Source organism: Lathamus discolor, chromosome 4, assembly GCF_037157495.1.
Source record: "Lathamus discolor isolate bLatDis1 chromosome 4, bLatDis1.hap1, whole genome shotgun sequence".
In the NCBI taxonomy this organism is placed as follows: domain Eukaryota; kingdom Metazoa; phylum Chordata; class Aves; order Psittaciformes; family Psittacidae; genus Lathamus; species Lathamus discolor.
The window spans coordinates 63,426,676-63,447,148 of record NC_088887.1 but is presented as its reverse complement, the minus strand read 5'-3'; the positions used below and the strand labels follow the sequence as shown (position 1 = coordinate 63,447,148).

At 46.3% G+C, this 20,473-nt stretch overlaps 1 protein-coding gene across 2 annotated transcripts; it reads right to left on the bottom strand.

Annotated features, from left to right (window-relative positions):
* Positions 1–498: 498 nt before the first annotated feature.
* ECRG4 (ECRG4 augurin precursor) lies at positions 499–19,410 on the bottom strand. Of its 2 annotated transcripts, XM_065677800.1 has the most exons (5): positions 19,192–19,410; positions 6,815–6,923; positions 6,050–6,097; positions 3,120–3,277; positions 499–872 (listed from the first exon to the last, which is right to left on the bottom strand). In XM_065677800.1, exons 2-5 carry the CDS (start codon positions 6,900–6,902, stop codon positions 711–713), a joined length of 456 nt encoding a protein of 151 aa, XP_065533872.1. In that variant the 5' UTR covers positions 6,903–6,923; positions 19,192–19,410; the 3' UTR covers positions 499–710. The 2 variants fall into 2 exon arrangements, with proteins under 2 accessions (XP_065533872.1, XP_065533871.1); XM_065677799.1 differs by lacking the exons at positions 6,815–6,923; positions 19,192–19,410 and adding an exon at positions 6,210–6,576.
* Between the last annotated feature and the right edge of the window lie 1,063 nt (positions 19,411–20,473).

Here is a 20,473-nt window from a genome sequence, read left to right as displayed (position 1 = left end):
AATGTTGTGCATCTCGGCAATTGCTTCTGAAGTCAGATTCCTGCATTGAGCCCCTTCCCTGGAGAATCCTTTCCTGTCGCAGGCTGTGCAGGTAGGGGAGCTCCTCCACGCCGAGTTAGCATTTGTGAACATCTGTCCTTGCCCCAACAGGAGCTGCAGACGTGCCATGTCACACCAGTCTGAAGGGCTGTGTGTGGTGGGGACAGAAACAGCAGAGCACTTCAACAAGTGCAGCAAGGCAGCACTTCACTTGAGAGGAACGTTTGGGTGTTTTTTCTTATCCCCCCAAGGGTAACTGGATTTATTTGTTGGCACAAATCTGAATGAGCTGGCACATCTGAAATGCGTTGGCTTACATTGTGCCAAACTAGATGATATAATGTAATTTTGTGATTGATTGCAGGAAAACAAATGAAAGAGCCCTTTAAAAAGGAATCTGTAGTAATACAGTTGGAATGAAACATGGTGTTGCAAACTCTACTAAATAATGGCAACCTCTTTATCAAAAAAGCTTTATTCCTACGACACTTTATATAAAGTGTGCTACTAAGTAACAATAATTAAAAAAGTCATGTTGCTTTTGTTGAAGTCTGGCAGTTCCTTTGCTTTTGCTGTTTTACATGAATGGAAGGAAAGCAAGGCTGAGGGAGGAGGACTCAGCCTCACACAGTGCGGCTGTGTAGGCACCAGCTATAGCAGGGTAAATGGCATTAGTAGTCATCATAGTTGACACCTGCTCCGTGCCTGAAAGTGTGTGGATTTCGTGGACCGATCGGTGCATCTTCATCATAGTGGTGTTGATAGTAACCACCGTAGTATTCATTGCGAGCACGCCCTAAGCTGGTCCAGTAGGACATGTCATCCTCAAATTTCTGCGGAAAAAAGAGAATACTTTCCTAACCTAAACTTCGCAACAAAGAGAGAGAAACAGAAATGGTGCAGCAGGTTCATTTTAGCTCTTTCAGAAATCCAGATCCTTTGTGTGCTTGTCAAAATGAAATCTTGAGCTCTATGGGTTCTGTGACTTGTACCTACCTTCTCTATGGGATTTATCAGGGTCCTAAGTGCAGGAATTGTCCTGCCTACATGGGACTTATCCCAACACAAACCACCCCCTGTAAAGTGCTTAAACTGAGACACTCACTGAGCACCTTTAATATTTCTATTACCTTTTCCATGGTGGATGATGAAAACCTTTCAGTATTTTGCACTTAAAAATCTAAAGGTTTGGTTCCCCACTGCCCCATGCCTTTAACCAAAATGTCACTGACTGCAGAGTGGGTGCAACGGGCTTTTGCTTTATGCCTCTGATCTTTTGGTTCTGTCTTACATGGGTAAAAATGAAGGTACAGTGGAGCCTTCTAGCTATGGAAATGCAAAAAGCAGTTCAATTCTGCTCACAACAGCAGAGGAAAAACTGTGTGCAAGGATATCAAATACTTGCCAAGCCAAAGCCTTTCCATCTGAATGACTCTTTGGAAATATTTTTGGCTGAGATTTGGAAAAAAAGTTGTGCAAAATACACAATGGGTAAGCATGGCCCAAGTCCTTTGCTTGGAACAAACAGTTATTTCATTGTTAAAACCGTGTCTTAATACTCAAGAAAACCTACTAAGCAGATTCATTGTATCCCACAACAGGCCTCATTTCAGTCTTTGAAATGCACACAGGAGCACAGAGGAGAATTTGTCTTATCTGCATGGTTTGTCCTTATTACTTCTTGGTATTTGCCTCCAGTCTTTAGTTTCTGATGCATAAAATCACTTTGCCTATTTTTCCTATTCCTGTTGGGGGAGGGTGCTATAGCCCTGATGTTAAAAAGTCACTTTTATCTGCATAATGCCCAGGGGATAAAACAAAAAAGTATCCTTCATCATTTCAGTCCAAGCAAAGGATTATTTTTCTAATTGTTCCAGCTTTGAAAATGAGTGCATTCATCTTCTAAGCAATCCACATAGCATGAAGGTCCAAAATGTTCTCCAGCTTGCCCGTGCCAATGCAATCTCATTAAACACATTCATGCAGCTAACAGAAGCCAAAACTTCCACAACTATTTTTACCTCTTATTAACATAGAAATTATTCTACATGTGAGACTGCAATAAATGCACATTTTTCACCCTATTTCAGCATCTGATTACTAAAGCTTTGTGCAGAGCTGCGAACACTTGATTCCACTCCGGTGTTTTTACAAATTAACTGGGTTAGTTATCCTTCCATATCGAAAGGGGGCCTATAGGGATGCTGGGGATGGACTCTTCATCAGGGACTGTAGTGACAGGACAGGGGGTAATGGGTTAAAACTTAAACAGGGACGTTTAGATTGGATATAAGGAGGAAATTCTTTACTGTGAGGGTGGTGAGACACTGGAATGGGTTGCCCAGGACGGTTGTGAGTGCTCCATCCCTGGTGGTGTTCAAGGCCAGGTTGGACAGAGCCTTGGGTGGGATGATTTAGTGTGAGGTGTCCCTGCCCATGGCAGGGTGTTGGAACTAGATGATCTTAAATTCCTCCCCAACCCAACCCATTCTATGATTCTCATTTGAAGGGAGGTTGGCTGCACATTATCAAATGGTTTTCCTGTCACTTTTAGAGTCTCACAGCAGCCAGTGCTCACAATGCAGTCAGGAGCTGCCTGCACCATGGAGGCCCAGGCATGCAGTAGGTACATATTGTTAGTGCAATTTCACTGAGGATGCCAATCATGACAAGCTTGGTGTGGATTTCTCAGAGTGTTTAAAAGTAGATTGATAAGGTTGAGGCTGCCAAATTAATTTCCTGAAATACGATTGATTGCTTCGGGTCTCACCGCCTATTTCTCAAAGCAAGCTTTGTTTATACATCCATTTGCGATTTATTAAGCTACGTTCAGTCGCAGCCAAGACCTCCACACAAGATTCGAATGTCAATTTTTTCTATTAACAAAATGAGAAAGAATTCTCTAACAAATAACGGAGCTTACATTTCTGTGCAACATATGCTACTTTACAAACAGAAACCGCAGTATCTGTGACCAGAAGTGGAGCAGCTTCTCTCTCTGGTTGCCCCCATGGCTGCGCATCCACACTCACAGCCACACACCCTGAAGCTCTACTGACCCTAGAAACCTTTTTACTCACCGCCTCATCGAATCCCAGGTACAGGAACTGCTGGTACCACTGCTGTACATCAGGCTGGCTCCTGTCCCACAGCTGGCGCCGCTGGCGTCTCAGGCTGTTTAGGAACTCCTTGGCCGTTGTTTCTTTCACTGACAGCTCAGGCTTTGTCGCAACAGGGGCTGAAATTAATCCCCCCCCACCCCCAAAAGACATGCCAGGAAATTTTTATTCATCCTGAGGCTTGCAGCAAATAAGAAAATGTTTCTCACATCGTGCCATCACTTTTGTGCTTGGCAGAGCAACGTGTGTGACAGCAGTAGCAGTAATAAACCCAGCAATCATCGGTGTAATAGGATTCCTCAGCTACACCCGTCCGCTTGGACTTTCGAAAAGCTGTTCTGAGCTCAAAGACAGAAGCTAAGTGAGGAATTTAAATAAATAAGCCCAAACTCAAAGAGCACACACACGATGGGTTTGTGCTTTGGGGAGAGGAGACTGGCCTCTGTGCTGCTGCTGCAGAAATGGGAATGGAGATGTGAGGTGAAGTTAAAAAGCCTGAAGAGCCTGGAGAAACACTGTTAACTTACTAGGGTGAAGGGAGGCACACATAAAAAGGTAGATTTTTGAATCTGCTGTTTAAAATGTAGCTTTTAAATAGCGATTGCTACTAAATGCACTGTATCCCTGAAAATAAAACCCCATCAGGCTTTCATAGCATGCTGCTTGGTGGATGCATGGGAATGCCCTCAACCTGCTAGACCTAGATGTGCCATCTGGCTTGCCCCATGCCTAAGGGCCGGGAGTTTTCTCTGGCTGCTAGATGAAATTATGTACCTCCGAAAGGCGTGTATGTGAGGACGGGCTAGCCCCCTGCCATGCATGGAGATGATAAAACACGGCATGATGTTTTGTCTTCCCCGTGAAACAAGAAGCATGCGTATGAATCGGAGGAACGTCTTGCCTTTAGGTTTGCTGCAATGAGGGAGAGACCCAGGAACTTGGACAGGCATTTTTGGAGGTTGTGAGGCTGGGGCAAACAGGAAAGTCAGGTGGAGACGTGAAAACCACTGAAGTAGGAGGCGGGCAGACCCACAGTGGGCTGTGAAGGACTGCAGGGGGGAGATTCAAGAGGTAAAAGTGATTGATAGATGAGTTGTCACAGGAAGAGTGGGAAGCAACAGGCTGCCCTGCGGTGATGAGCTGGAAACTGGTAACTCCCCATGCACTCAACCTGGGTGTTACGACTGAGAAGCAGGACTGCGGAACAAATGTCATGTCAATGAGCCCTGCACAAGGGACACTGCCAAGGAGGGAACCAGCACTGTGCACTTAGCCTGCTCGCTTTAGCACACAACTGCAGAAGGGGGGTGAGGCTGGAATTAAGGCTACATATTCCCTCCATCATCAGTGCAAGGCTTTGCAGTTCTCCCTGGTCTAGGCCATGATGCCTGTGTGCTGCAAAAGCCTTCCTTTGGGAGGTCCCTCCCATCAGGGGACCCGAACAAACAAGTGGACTGCTGCTGAGGCACAGGGAAGGTTGCTGTGGCAAGCGGTCATTCCTATCTGCATGCAAGCACTGCAGAATGGTAAGGCAGGGAACCCATGTGCAAGGCAAACATCTGTGGATGGGACACATGTCTGGGGGCTGGCAAAGAGGCGGTGGGTGACTCCAGGAAAAACCCAGTGGGAAGTTCAGCAGCCTTGCAAAAAGTGGGATTCTGCTCTGTGAGGGATGTGAATCCTTTGCCTTAGACATGGAGCAGGCTGAGGGGAGGACACCAGAACTTCCAGGCCACTTCATCCTGCCTCCATCTGCTGCAGTGCTGCTTGTCCCAGCCAGCTGTTTCCACTCCTTTCCCTCGACCAGCAAGCTGTTCGGTGCATCTGCCCACTGGGCCCTTGGCCATCGTCTCTCCTGTAGAGAAGCAGTCTTCCAAGGAGGAAGCACACGTGGGGCCCAGAGGACAAAGGGAACAAGTCAAGGCACCATGAGCAGGCCCAGTTTGCACATTTTCTTCACTGCACCTGAGCCAGCAGTATTTCCACGTGTTGCAATTCCTTGGAAAAGATTGTGACTTCCCAGAATAAACCAGCTAGATGCCACGTCTGCTATGAGTACACTGGAAAAGGTAGATGCACAGAACAAAATGCCAGCATACTGCCTGGGGTGGGGAACCCTGGTTTTCAGAGGGGCTCTGATGAGCTGAGCCTCCAGCCTTGCCAGTACCACATCCCAAACAGAGGTAAGACCCCACCTGGAGTACTGCATGCAGATCTGGGGAACCCCAACATAAAAAGGACATGGACCTATCGGAGCAAGTCCAGAGAAGGGTTACAAAGATGACCAGGGGGCTGGAGCACCTCTGCTATGAAGACAGGCTGAGACAGTTCATCCTGGAGAAGAGAAGGATTTGGACACACTTATAGCAGCTTTCCAGTACATAAAGGGGGCCTGTAGAAGAGGCTGGAGAGGGGCTTTTTGCAAGGGTGTGACAGGACAAGAGAGAATGGCTTTAAACTGAAAGAAGGAAGATTTAGATTAGGTATTAGAAAGAAGCTCTTCCCTGCGAGGGTGCTGAGGCCCTGGCACAGGGTGCCCAAAGAAGCTGTGGGTGCCCCATCCCTGGCAGTGTTCAAGGCCAAGTTGGATGGGGCTTGGAGCAACCTGGTCTAGTGGAAGGTGTCCCTGTCTGTGGCAGGGGGTTGGAACTGAATGAGCTTTAAGGTTCCTTCCAACCCAAACCATTCTGTGATTCTAGTTGGGTAGCTTTCGGTATGGCATAGAGAGAGAGCAGCTGTGTGCTACCAGCTTTGAACCGGGCACTTGTCCACTGCTCCTCTGGCTGTCTGCCTTGAGCTATAAATTCAGTGGCAACATGTTGGCAGCTTTGACTGACATCAACTGACTAAAGGAAAAATAAGCGGAAGCACTTCACTGTCTCTCCACTTACCTTCTCGTTTCTGAAGCATCTCTTTAAGCTTATTCCCCCTTGAAACATCTAGACAAGTAAAAATAAACCACATACATTTACTAAGAAGGAAAAGGCAAAAAAAAAAAAAAAAGTTTGCATCTCAGAGAATACTGAAAGTATTTTTGTCATAGCTCCAGACCAAGAGCCAAAACTCTGTGCAAGTTTCTCCCATTGCCTCCATTTGCTCTCGTTTCCACGATCCAGCACAACATACGCTGCAGGGAAGCTTCTGACATCCTCTCCCCAGCTCTTCCTGGCAAGTAAACCCTGATAGTGGCCTCTTCACCAATTAAATCATGTTTTTCAGCAGAAGACTGCAGCCAGTGCCGGTATTGTGACACAGTGTACGGGGCAGCACAGTAACCCTGGGAGCCCCAGGTCACTGAGCGAGGGGCATGCCAATGACCTGGCGACTTCAGAACTGGGCCTGGCAGCCTGTCACTAAGCACACCAAGGCTGTTCCTGCTGAAGCCCTTTCTCAGAAGGGATCCAAAGCTTTAGCCCGCTGCCGGGCAGTGCAACAGATCTGACCTGCAAGAGCTCTGCTGCTCCAGAAAAGGAGGTCTTTAAAAGAAAATGCTTGATTTGCACAAGTTTTGGCGTGACCGAAGGCGTTCACTCATGCAGGACACCAGGGGAAGGCTCCTTCCTCTCCCCAGGACGAGTCGGGTTGTGCTTTCCCTCCCCGCATCCCGCATCCCGCATCCATCCCGCACCCCGTCCCGGCCGCGGACGCTCACTCACCGGGGGCTGCGCAGAGCAGCGGGAGGAGGAGGAGGAGGAAGAGGAGGGAGGCCCCGGGCAGGGCTCCGCGGGGATACGGCGGCAGCATGGCAGCGGCGAGACAGCTGGGCTGGAGGAGACCGGAGGATGAGGATAGGGATGGAGACGGAGCGGAGGGAAGGTGCGCTTCGGCCCGCCCCGGCCCGACGCCACGGGGAGGGGAGGGGAGGGGAGGCGGCCGAGGTGGTTGTGGGGAGCGAGAACAGCCGCGGTGCGCTGCAGGTCGGGGGGCACCCGGTAGCCAGCAGCCAGTTTGCCAGTTCCCAGCACTGATTTTGTTTCGTGGTTACACATAATCCAGCGCAACCGGTAAAGACCTTTCAGCAATTCATGAGGGTTTTCTCGCAGGGAATTAGAACATAGCGGCAGCACATAATTTAGCATTTCTGTATGTATAAAGCCAGTTTGTCACTTGGCTGGAGCAGCAGAGGGAAATTCAGAGGTTGCCTTGGTGGAAAAATGAATCAGAATCAACCAAAGGTGACCCAGTTCAAGGCTTTTTCTCTCTCCCTTCCTCCCAGCCCACCAACTCCCGCCCCAGTCCACACTGTACCGCGATGCATTTTAAATGGTCAGCTTTAAAAATAATTCTGATTTCTTTTTCTGCATATAGACAGGTTTAGCTTATAGCTAAAACGCAGGGACCAAAAACCAAACCCACAAACTACATAAAACTCCTTGTTCGGCAGTATCGTAACTGTAATGGCGCATAAACTTAACTCTGTCTCTACCTAATTCAGACTTAAGTTTCTCTCTGTGAATTCACCGTCTCTCTGCTTCAGAAACAGCCCGGATGAGACAAAGCGTAGCGAAATCCTTGTCCATGCTCAGACACAAGCCTCTCTCTTCCACCCCAGCACTGACTCACAACACTCAGGGGATGGTTATGGGCACCTTGCCTGCTGCTGAAGCTGTGCCAGGGTACAGAGGCACACAGGAGGGATATAGGGGGAGGCCAGGGTGAGCAGGGGTGAGCTGGGCTCTCTCTGTAACCTACTTGTGAGGAATCTGGCAAGCCAGAGGCCTTGGCTTCCTGATCCGAGGACTGCTTCCATATTGGTTACAGATGAAGATATACACACACACTGTATCTATTGTAATTCTATAGAAATATGTGTATTGAATACGTGTGTGTATATATACATATACGTGCATGTGTGCTGATGAGCTGTGCACTGGTGTGGCAACTCCCGGGGATGAGGTGTGGAGCCTGTCAGTGTTACTTCAGGCACAGCTGACTGTGGTGGTGGGACAAGACCCTATGCCTGACCTTACCACTCACAGTAAAATACAGAAGCAGCACCAGCGCGGGCTGATCCCTCAGCAGTGTCCCAGCCACAGCCTGATCATTGCTTCAGGTGACTGCTGCTGACTGCCCCACACATCTTTCCCTTTGTGAAAAAGTACTTGGAGCTGCACCCAAAGTGTTCCCTCTTCTTCTTTCCATCCCCCAGCACCCTAAGGGTTATGCTCAGGCCTCTCTGCCCATCACAGTTGAAGGAGCACCAGCAACAGCTTGAAAAAGCAATGCAGTCACTCCAGCCCAAGTGCCCTTTGCTCTCTGTGAGAGCCGCAGCTTTGGGGGGCAGAGCAGGAGGCAGCAGCACCTTTCAGGCTCCTGTCTGTGATGGAAGCACTCCCATAGGAGGCTGCAGTTCAGTGCAAATGGGAACCAAAACTAGCTTGCCCTTTCTGTCACTGCTTTTGAGTGGTTTCTCTCCACAACCTCATGTATAAAGTGTCAGCAGATTTAACAGCATGTGTTGGAGCAAGCACCCCTTCTTCTGAATCAATACACTCTTTCATCAGCTTAACGCTGACAGCCTCTTTACTAAAACCACCTGAGGTTTCTGAATGACTAGTTGCAGAATATAGCTAGAAGGGACAGCAGTGAAGAGCACATATGTAAGGCTACATAAAACAGCCATGATGCAGATAATTCAGAGAGCCAAGGTGATAACACATGAATATTTATGATCTACTGCTATACTGGTAATGGCAGAGGGTGTTGTTTTCACCTGATCAGTTTCTAACAAGCCTTTTGTGGGAACTGGGGTTCTGCAGAACTTCAGGTACTTGGTGCCTCTGGGCCAAAAGGATACAAAACACGAAACCTCATCTCGATACCAAATGTAACACCACGACTCAAGAAATTACAGATAGAAAATGCTTTCTGGTGAAACCCAGGGAACAGATTGACTCAAGTGCAAGGTTATTGTAGAAAATCATTGCTCTAGTGGTGGAAGAAGTGATCGGCAGAAGAATATAATGCTCAGGGTTAAACTGAGTGCAGTATCTTCCCAGAAGAGGTCACTTTCTCAGTTCAGGGGATGAAAGTTGTAGACATAAAGAAAGAAGCTGAGTAAAAATATAACACCACTTCTTTTCAAAGGCAGCGGTGAAAGGTGCCTGGTATTTTTCCAGTAGCTATCTTTATTTCTGTTCCAGCTTGTTTTAAGGACTGAGGCAGTGTTGCCCTCCTGTTGTAGTAAGACATTTCTTTCTGCTGGGCTTGCAACTGCTGCACCATGATTGGAGTGTTTACCTTCAAGTGAGTATCCATGTTTATTGGCACATCTGCAGTACCCCTCTCTGCTATTTGTCATGTGAAACCACAGCCTCTGTGCGTGTGACTTGGGTGCTGCGGTGTTTTGCTGGGATCTCTCCATCAGCAGTGACATCGCTCTTTCTAAAACATCCCCTTCTTTAGCATGGAGGAGTTTAATGATTGTCTTAGGGCTTAGTTTGCCTCTGCTGGCACACCAGCACTGGGAGCTCTCTGCCAGCACGACTGTGCAACACCCCTAAGGGCTCTAGGTAAGCAAGTCTGCACTAATGACATCATTTGCTTAAATGTCTTTCATCACCACTGGTGACAGTGGTAGACTCTTGGTGTTGAAGCGTTATTGAAAGATGTTGACTAATGTTGACTAATGTTGCCAGCAGGAGTGTTCCCCAGACAGCTCGAGGACAAGTGGTGAGCAGGGCATGGTATAAAGTTCCTTCAAGCCCCTTAGCATAATGGGGACCACTAGTTGGAGGGATGCTTTAGCAGGATAGCCGGATGGAGCTGGTGGGTCTCATTGCTTCCCCAGCATGGGGCTTGACAATGGCCCGAAGCCTGGGCAGAAAACTGGGAGCAATCCAACAGAAAGTCACTCTAAACCTGACTTCGAGAAAAAAGTGGGCAGGAACCAGGTGAGGAGCTCACTGGAGCCGGGGAAATCCCGGTTGCTGAGCCTACTGCTGGCCAGCATTGCTTTTGGAGCCTGCAAGACTTTGTGTGTGTTATATGGGATAAGCAAAGAAGATCCAAGCTGATTTAGTAAATATTTCTGCAGCTCACTGCTTGTTTGGTGACCACTCAGGTGACACCATTTCATCTGTGTGATCTCTGAGCTCATGCTTGGTGGTTTTGAACCCAGTGGCTTCTACAGGTAGATAAGGTGGGCATGTGTGGCCATTTAACTGATCTGAGCTAGATGAGGGGTGGGGAAATCTCTGCCTCAAAGCATCACTGGATGTTTGTTTGATTTTTTTTAATTATGATTGTACATTTTGCCTAAAATTAAGTACTGAGAGATGCCTGAATAGCAGAGACGCCTCTGCTTTTGCATCCCATCACAGTAGCTGCTGAGAGAACTGTGGTGTACTCATTAAAAGGTAAGAGATAGTATCAGTAATGGCCATTCGAGGATATTCGGTAATTCATAGCACAAAAGTATTGTATCGAAAAGATTGATCTTAGTTTCTTCCCTTCTTCTTTTAGTAGGCTTCACGATTTCAAGCATTTCAACTCAATAATGTTCTTAGATGCAGTGTAGATTAAATATTTATACAATCGCAGGAGTCCCAGAGCTGGATTTTCAAGGAAACAACATGAGACATGATAAAATATTACGACCTGGCACCAGCATACTTTTGTAGGCAAATAGATAAATTGGAAATCAGCCAGGGATTGCAGGAGATGACACTTCATCTTCTCGCAATGAAGCACCATGAAAATTTTAATGATCCACTAAAACAACCCATTTGATCAAGAATGCGGCAGCACTGAACAGCACTTCCAACACCCAGAAAATGACTGTTTTCTGCTACGTGAGGTTTTTACAGACTCTCCCAGCCATATTAGCCCAGTCGCAAGCCTTAGGACAGAAGCACTTGGCATTCCAGATTGTTTTCTGCAGCCTCTTCCAAGAAAACCGCAGGGGTCATGTTTTCCTTCCAAACAGAAGTCATCAGTCAGTTCTTCCCAAAACAGTTTGACTTTCATACAATTTTTGCACTGCTCCAGAGTCCTCCCGATAGTGACAGGACCAGCCCCAAGTCCTAGGACGAGCACCTCTCCTTTAGGTAAAGTTTAATTTTTGCTTGCTCTGAGTCTTGTTGGCCTCGACACATGGCTGGGACACATTTCATTCATTGTGTCTCAACTGGTTGCACCACTACTTTGGTCCATGTTAGCAACAAATATTAGTGCTTATATTTTCCATAGAAAATCCCTTAAAACACAGTCTTTCTTTTTTTCCCTCTGTGTTTGGCTACTGATAATATTTTTTGCACCTTCTGGCTGACCCTGTCAGATAAGAAATGGTTTCTGTTGGTCTGTCCATCCTCCTGCCTTCACTAACTGACAGGACTTTGCTGCCTTCACTGCAGAATTAACCTCCCGTGATAAGCACAGTGAGAAGCAGATTAGCTGGGCAACATTATCTGATCATGGCTGCTTCCTTTTGGCAAAGGGATCAAAAACATTCTCTCTCTAACAAATCCTTCTCCTTTTTCACTGCATCCAGTGCATCTTTAGGATAAACCTGGAAGTACATGGCAAGTCTGCAATTCAGATCTAACAGGAAGGGAGGTGGAGACAGACTGTAGGACATTACAACGTGTCTTTTTATCGTGGCCTGATTTTATTCAAATCATTCTTTCTCTAACTGTGGTCTCTTGGGAGTCTTTATGCTTCAAAACATTTTTTATGAACTATAATTCCTGAGCTGTTTCTGACTTGTTTTTGTTCCCTCACTGTCCGACCCTCACTTTATTATTCGCATCCAGAATGCATGCACACTAGTTAAAAACAAACAAAATAACAAGCAAAAAAACCCCAAAACAACAAAACCCCCAAACACAACAAATGAGTTGCAAATACTCAAAGATTAGTAAATGCAAAATCTTAAAAATCTTATATTTAGCAATTTGGTTTTAGCATCCCTCTTCCCACACATTAGTGCTGTCTCAATGGTTTGTACACACTGTTCCTTCCCCAAAACTCTGGGCTCACTCATGGAGTGGGCGCCATTCATATGATAAATAAAGCTACCTGGATACTACATTGTGTCATCAGTGACCACCGCTCTTCAGGGATCAAGCCCTTTCCTGAAGAGTGTCCCATACCACCACCCACTGGCACGGTTTCCCTGTCTTCCCAGGACTCCAACTAAATCCTCATCACAGGAACACTATTTCCTCCCTCATGCTTCACCGGAGAGCTGGTTTGCACCATCACGTCAACAACTGCAAGACCAGGGGAAGCTGTGAAGAGCTTCTTGCAAGCCCAGTCACCTTCAAAAACTTGGGCACCTTCATCATGGCTGGAAAAATACATCTCTCCTCACCCCTGCAGCTCTAAACCCCTTCACAGAACAGTGCACATGAGTGTCTTCCTTTGTGAAGAGGATTACCAGCGAAGCCAGCCTTTCCAACACCCAGCTCTGCACCTTACGAGGAATCCAGCACAAACTGAAGGGTGGCTGGAAACCAGGTTGTGCTTCTCAAAGCAGCTGCCTTACCCTTAAGATCTTAAGTCAATGTGGTGGCTTGCTACCACCAAGATGGGGAAGTCTCTCTGCCCCCTGCTGCCTCATCCTTCCCTCTCTTACCAGCACTGACTCTAATACTTTTTGGAGTCAATTCAGCTTGATAAAAAGGCAGACCCAGTTTACTTTTGCTATGTTAGTTATCTTAAGGACTAGTGCGATGTGATGGCTCAGGTAGGTGATTTGCAAGAACTGAGGCCAAGAAGGAGGAGGGAGAGTATGGCCAGAGTGGGAATGTGGTGGAACTGGTGAAACAGAACTTCTTTGTTTGGCAGAGGAGAATATTATGTCTACCACATCCTAAGGAATAGCTGCATTTGGGCTCACTTCATGCTTCTTAAACATTATTCCCAGAGTAGGACACTGTGGAGAGAGGGACAACCTGAATCCACACTGATCCCATCCCACCTGAGCAGCCCAGTCAGATCACTTCCTCCTTCTGTCTCACATTTGAGGCCTTTAGCAGTGCCTACAACTGGTCCTTGTGGGCCAGTTTAGTGTCTTCATGACTCCTTAGTGATGACTTGGATGCCTGTTAAATCTGGGCATGATTCACGTGGATTTCTGCCAGTGCAGGGTAGTTTGCTAACAGAACACATTTGCTTGCTAAAGAGCAAAGGGCTTGGGACAGTGACAGGACAGTTCCACCCAAGGTTTTCTTCCCTGTACCTCTGTCCCTTCAGCCCCAGCAGCAATATATGACAGCTTGGGTGGCAGGGCAAGCCCTAGACATCTCTGCTGCATCCTCACCATTGTGGACGTAAGCCTCAGAGACCTGCAGGGACACAGCCCGCATGCCCTGAGCACGTGCTCTGAAACTAATTTGTTTTTAATTGGCAGTGGGAGAAAGTGGGTGCATTTTCATGGGAAGGAAAAGGAGAGCATCCTCAACTGTTGCTGCTATTGCTCAGTCTGAAGCCTGTTTCAAAGCGCAGGAGCCAGCACATCGCCTGAAGGCTGCCAGGCTTTCACAGCGTAAACAGAACAAACTGCTTTCCCCGGCCTGCATTCTCAGGCAGGTAGGAACCACATGGGTTGAAACTTCCAGCAGCACTGCCAGCCTGCCCGAGGCAGGACCCTGGTACACAGACTGTCTGCCCAAATGGTTGAAATATGGCAATGTCACCTGCAGCGGAGGGCAGGTGATCGCTCACTCCTCGGGTCGAACACAAGCCTTTGGGAGCCTTAATAACAGGCAGCACATCCCAGCTTGGAGCACAATTCTCAGGTTATCAGAGCAGAAACCTCACTTTTCTTCCTGATGTTATCACGTGTGACCTTACACCTCTCTTCATCTGCTCTGTGGCTGCTCTCGCTGGCTCTGCTCTATACCTGGGCTTTCCAATTTCACCAGTGCCCTGCCTGAGCCCTGCCTGCGAACAAGCCCGTGCCTCCTCTTGTCTGGTGTGGGATTACCTTTCTGATTTACAGTTCGGTCTGTTTCCAGGAGAATGCACTTTCTGTAGTCTCTTTGTGCTGCTGCTGCTGCTGCTCAGTAACACCTTTAATCTTCCTGTGTGAAGCCTCACTGCACCCGGCTGTCCTTGGGTGCCAGTGACTTCAAAGAGCGTGTGTACTAACCTGGCAGCACAATGGCTGAGGGGAACAGAGATTTGAGGGGATGTTTTTTGCTCGATGCGATCGTTTAGGTGTGTGTCCTGCAAGCCCTCATGCACACATGTATTTTTAATCACGAAAGCCCTACAGAATCCCATTTGTCTGTGAAAGATTAAATACCAGTCTGCCGTTGCTATGCCTGGATCTTGCAAAATGCCATCATACAGACGCTCCCCTGGAAAGGCAGGGGCTCCATCCCTGGCTCTTTGCCCTCCTAAAGTTGTGATTATTGGGTGGCAGAGGACCACCGCTGGGCTCTGATCCCAAAGCCTGGCACAGAACGTGTCCCGTGTCACAGCAAGGCCCATTAGCTGTGTTAATAGGGCTTCATGACTTCCGAACTCACACTGGCTGTCCTTCACCCAAGCAGAAGAACTTGCCTGCGTTTGTTGATGTAGACAGGCCTCTGAAGTCCCTGCTAGTTCCTCTAGGCATCAACATAATTGCTTTTATGCCCTGGAGCTCTTGCCATGAGGGACGGCTGTGGCACAGAGGAGCTAATATGCTACTGTCCATCTCCAGCATGTTGTTCCCTCTGCATCAAAAATGACCTGGTGGGCAAAACAGCCCTGGTTTGAGCCAGATCACTCAGTTTGGGGCCAAATCAAATACAGACATTAACCACGAAGCTTATCTGCTTCAGAAATAGGGATTCTGAAACTGCATTTACTCAAGGTGGGGTGAGAAATTTAACCTCTTACGTCTGCCAAAACTAAAGTCTTTTGCCTCCTCCTTTCTGAAGATCTGCCATTATAAACCTTTGTGACCAACTCCTTGTTTTTAAAGAAGACCACAGTGATTTTTGCTTTAAAGAACATTTTCTTGCTTTAACATCTCTTCACACCCTGCATGGCAGATCTGTAGTACTCTTCATAAGGGAAGGACAGTGACTGCCTTTCTATTAGCTAACCCCTAAACTGCGTCCCTAAGCACCACACCTACAAGCCTTTCAAGTACTGCCAGAGGGATCCCGTTTGTGTCTCATCTCCACATATCCCCATTAGCATTCACAGAGAATGAAGCCATATTAAAAAAAAAAAGACACTAAGTATGAGACCTGTAAATAATACCTAAATAAGTACTTTTTTTAACAAAGAGAAAACCGGGGCAGCACAGATACTTTGAAGCAAGCAGTAACCAATATGTGAGCCCATTTTTCAGAGACCTAGGAGGCCCGCTGCTGTGAGCAAATGAACAAGAATAATCCTGGTGTTGCTGCTTCAAATACAACAACTGTCCTTAGGTTCAGTAAAGTCAACACTTCACCGTTGATTCTTTCATATGAAATTCGTGTCATGGGGTTTGGGTTGGTCATTTAATGAGGAATAATGTTTCACTGAACAATAAAAAGCAAGCCCAGTATAACCAAATCACGGAATCATTAAAAAGACACTACGTATGCCCATAGAAAAGCTTTTCCATGGTACTAACTTTACACGACTTCATAATTTATTTTGTAAGTTAAACAAGCCAAACTGAAATGTTTAGAGAGGAAGAAGAGGAAAACACATTAAAAAAAAGAAAAAAAGAGAAGAGAAACATGCAGCAGAAAGTAGAGAGAAACACATAGCATAAACAGGACCTTTTATCTAAAAAAAAAGGAGCAAATGTTATAAGGTATCTATTTTAGTAAAGAAGCCAAAGCCTCAAATCTGCACTACTGTCACCATTCCTACACAGTTCCCATTGAACCTACAGTCTTAATATGTGAAACAATCCATCAGCCTCCCCTAGCTAGTAGCTCCCTCACTGCCCAAAGCACACATTAATTTCCCTGGAAGTGCATAGATGACTCCAGGCTAGGCTAAAAAACGAAAGAAACTAAAACAAAGGCTGACAGAATATGTTCATTTTGGTATCATTATGGACAAATTCCACCTCTTCTTACTTCATCAGAGGTTTCTCTCCCATTCATCTCTTGTTTCCATTTAAACATCATATATATCCATTTAAAAATAAGCTCTCACACACAGAGATCTAAACTCTTACGTGTGAATAAACAAACCCAACCAGGAATATGATCCAAAGATCTATGCGTATTCTCTTCATAGCATTATATAGAAAAGTGTATCTATCTGCCTTTTCCCAGACTATGTAAGCTGCTTCAGGAATAAATGATCCAAAACGATCTGAGGCTGAGTTTGTGACAAGAACAATTACAGTTATGAAATGTATTTTGTTTACTAATATTTGCATTCTATGTATGGGTGATGCATATGCAGGTAGTGGAACAGCTTCCCTTCTGGAGTGTTTGTGTCCTAATTGGATGTGTAATAGGCTCAGAGTCTAACTTCTGAGGGGAAATATCAGGTGGATGTTAACAAGCATATGGAACGTATAAGACATTTTTCTTGGACAACTCTGGAACAACTTCAGAAGGGTTGTCTTGGACTATGTGGATCTTTCTTAACCAAGGGAAGGGTTTTTTTTCCTTGCTAAAAGACAGTCTCTGTCACTAGTACTCTTCTTGGTCCTGAAACATGAGTTTATATAGGGATGTCAGAGGATCTGAATAATGCAGGTGATCAGGCCAGAGTGATGTCTTCTAGCCTTAAAATCAATGCATCACTCTTGGATGTGAAAGGAAGGAAAAGTCAGGTGGAGTCTGTACATTTACAAATCACCTATGAAATTGATTGCTCCGAATTTATACAAAAATGTCATCTGAAGCCAACTTTCCTTCAACCTAACAGTTACTATTTTCCCATCAATTGCACAGCAGTGGCTTCAGGCAATATCTGAAGGACGACAGTTGACAACAGTGCTACAAGGAGTGGAGGAGCTGCAGGTAAGCAACAGAGCAGGCAAAGGCTAATGATAGTGTAACAGATTGGGAAGACTAAGGTGCAAGAGCAGGACCCAATTCTGCGAATTACATTGACTCCCAGAAGCTAAAAACTTGTGCCTCCTGCTGAGGGTGAAAGCTGTGTGGTGAGTGGTAAGAATATGCTGTGTAAGCACAGCCTTCACAAAACAGAGTAACAAAGATGCGCGTTTTCCCATCGCTGCGCTGAGACCCAACCATCAGATTGGCTGACTGGCATAGGGACAGACTGACATAATGGCTTATCCTTCCTATAACTGAAAATCCAGGCTCAATCCACACTCTGTTCAACTGTTCAGCTCCAAAGGTTTCAGCATCTTTTCCCAGTAGCCACACCTGGTGATCAATGTTTTCAGAGGCCTTTGACACAGCCTTAAAGGGATCCCGTTTGTGTCTCATCTCCACATATCCACATTAGCATTCACAGAGAATGAAGCCATATTAAAAAAAAAAGACACTAAGTATGAGACCTGTAAATGATACCTGAATAGATATATCCATAGACAGAGTATCCGTGTGTTGCAATACCCAAATGAACATTCAGGAGAGAAGCCCCGTGAAATACCAGCCAACGCACAGTTTCTTCCAGACAACCCTTCTGTCCGTCATTAAGTCTTGCCTATAGGAAGTCAAGCCAAACGCAGCATGCAAAAATTCCTGTGTTCCAGCCTGTGATCAATAAATGCTTTTTTTTTTCATATTGTTTTTTAATGACAGATGTTTCCTTTTGAATCTTTTTGTACTAACATAGGTCATTCTACTGTCACCTTAAAATTCTGCATGTGTACATGAATGCGGGTGAATAAACTGCAATGGTCAAACATGTAGACAAGTGAATAGACCCCTGCATGACAACTGCTTTTAAAAACAGTGTCTGTCCATCACTGTTCCCTCTACTTGTTAAGAGACAGTGTTCTTCCACCATACCCTTATATTAAGAACTTTCTTAACCAGCTAGATTCCTAAAACTGCTAAGACTCAGACTTCTTTTCAGAGAGTGCATTAGGCATTTGTTCGAGGGCAACAACGTAACTTGGCTTAAAACAAGACCTTGGCAGGTCTTGGCAAGTGTACAGTTCAAAGAGTTTAGGAGAATTCCATACCTGATTTAACCATATGCTTCCAAGCAGCAAAAACAAAGCAGGCTGCCTTGTCCCCAGCCCTCTTGCCCATCCTGCCAGCACAGCACTTCCTTGCATGGCTGCCTTAGTCAGAGAAGTGGTGAATTGTCACTTCTGACCATTTCAATCAGTCCAACCAGAGGAATGCCACGGCTGGGCTGGGGCACACGTCCCCTGGAGCCACTACAGCTACAACCGCAGTGCTCTTCTGGCAAAGCACAGCTTCTGCAGATCTGGCTGAAACCCTCAGGCTATTTCTCTGGACTATGAGCTGGTAGAAAACAGTCTTGGCAGGGTGCAACCTAGTTCTTCCAAACACATTAACTGATGATCAGATTTGCTTGCTTTCGGGAGTCACAGTGCAGCTGAGCTACTCAATAGTCAAAGTTTGCTTTTCTTAAAAATACTTTCCCTTAACTCCCCAAACCTGGCATTCTTAATTGCACCTAAAAGTTACTTCTCCAGTCCTCTTGTGAAGCAGCGTGAAAGGCAAGTTTTGAAACAGAATCTGGCAAATCTACAGAAGTACATAAACCATTACACATCTGCGCTACAAACTGCAGCCTTCAATGAAGCAGTCATTTTTAGTGATTCCTTGTTGGTCAGCTGCAATAAAGAAAATATTAAGAAGCAAACAAATAGCATTAGCAGAGACTCTGCCGATATCCCTCTATGTCTACTTCTAGTATTTTCAACCGTTGCCTCTGCTACGGAGAGTGCATTCACATCCCCGTGAGCACACACACGCATGCATGGACTGACAAAGAGCATCCTTCCAGCAAGGAAAATACGCTGCGTGAATCCACGGACCACTGAGGGCTAAAACATTTCTTTACAACACCTTGCAGCTGTTTTCAGGGCAGGAGTTAGACACCACAATAACTTTTTCTAGAGAACACTGCCATGTTTCCGACATTCCTCCCCTTCCTCCAGCAAACAAATATTTTATCGGTTTACCTTTAAAATAATACGCTTCCTGTCTCCTTCCCAAAAGCCTGGCCAGAAGAAATGACCTTTCCTGCCACAGAACAAGTTTCCCTTTATTTCAGCGTGTCTTGCCTCCTGCAAGCAGGGCAAGAAGTGACCAAGGCTGCGAGCGCAGGAGCCACAGGACTGCTGGGGATGCCGGGCGTGAAAGGCGCGCTTATTCTGCCTCTCCCGAATCCCAGCCCCTTGGCTGCGAGTGTCTGCCAAGCGCTCCTTGGACCAAATGTGGAGAATCACATTTCTGCTTAATCAGGCCCGCTGCCTGGAGAAAGATGATTGCAAGCAGATGTCCCCGTGTTCTCATGTGAAAGGAATTCGGGCTTTTGTGCTGGCTGTACAATGAGCGACTGGCCACACGGAGTATTTTAGTGCTCTTTAATTTCGTGCAGGTGCTGGGAGCCCGTATGTGCTGGTGCAGCAGAGCATCCAGGAGGTGTGTGGAGGGGTGGCTCCCCTAGGGTCAGCAGGAGAGCCCGAGGGAGAAGGCATGGCCGCAGGCTCACCTCACTGCAGGAAACACGGCTCCCTTTGTAAAGACCTGTGCTCCAGGTAAATGCCAGTCATGCTCAAAACCGCACAGCAGCAAAACTGTGTTTTATTCCAGGTGCAGAGTTTTTTCCTCTTATTATGGATAATCCAAGAGGAATAAACAAGATGGACATCAGTAATACCAAAATAATTTCTCTGAATCTGTAACTAGTCAGGGACAGGCATCAACCGTGGCATCTGCATATTAAACACTTCTGATTGTCAGTGGGACATCCCAGTAACGTCGCAAAGGGCCTAAAGAAATCACATCTGATTTAAAGAAACTTTTGATGCGGTTACAGCCATATTTTGGAGGTACATTATGTATTTTTAGCACCAGAACACCTAAGACAAGATACATATCCAGGCATTCACTGGAAATGAATGTACCTTTTTGATCATACCTCAGGACGTCTGGCCCCATGAGAGTGAATATCCATGGCCATGGCACATATCTGGATGTACAGTGGCGAAGCAGCTCTTTGCAGTTACAGACTGCAAAGGGCTCAAATACTCCACAGGGACTCACCTATAGGCAACCAGCCACACGTCTGCATTCATGCAGGAGTACTGAGAAATGAGGCTGTACTTACTGCTGCCACTTGGAAGTAACATGATCATGCAGACCTCAGAAATACCATTACTGTGGCTTGCTGCTTACTGTGCAAAACCGAGTCCACCTAGCATGTGCATTTAAACCTAAAGGAACAGGACATGGAAGCCT

Excerpts from the sequence above, each read along its gene's own strand:
- ECRG4 (XM_065677799.1), bottom strand. The coding sequence starts at position 6,306 with ATGTCAGAAGCTTCCCTGCAGCGTATGTTGTGCTGGATCGTGGAAACG. Across the intron at positions 3,278-6,049 it reads GATGCTTCAGAAACGAGAAG|CCCCTGTTGCGACAAAGCCT; the intron begins GTAAGTGGAGAG and ends GATTAATTTCAG. Across the intron at positions 873-3,119 it reads ACCTGGGATTCGATGAGGCG|AAATTTGAGGATGACATGTC; the intron begins GTGAGTAAAAAG and ends TTTTTTCCGCAG.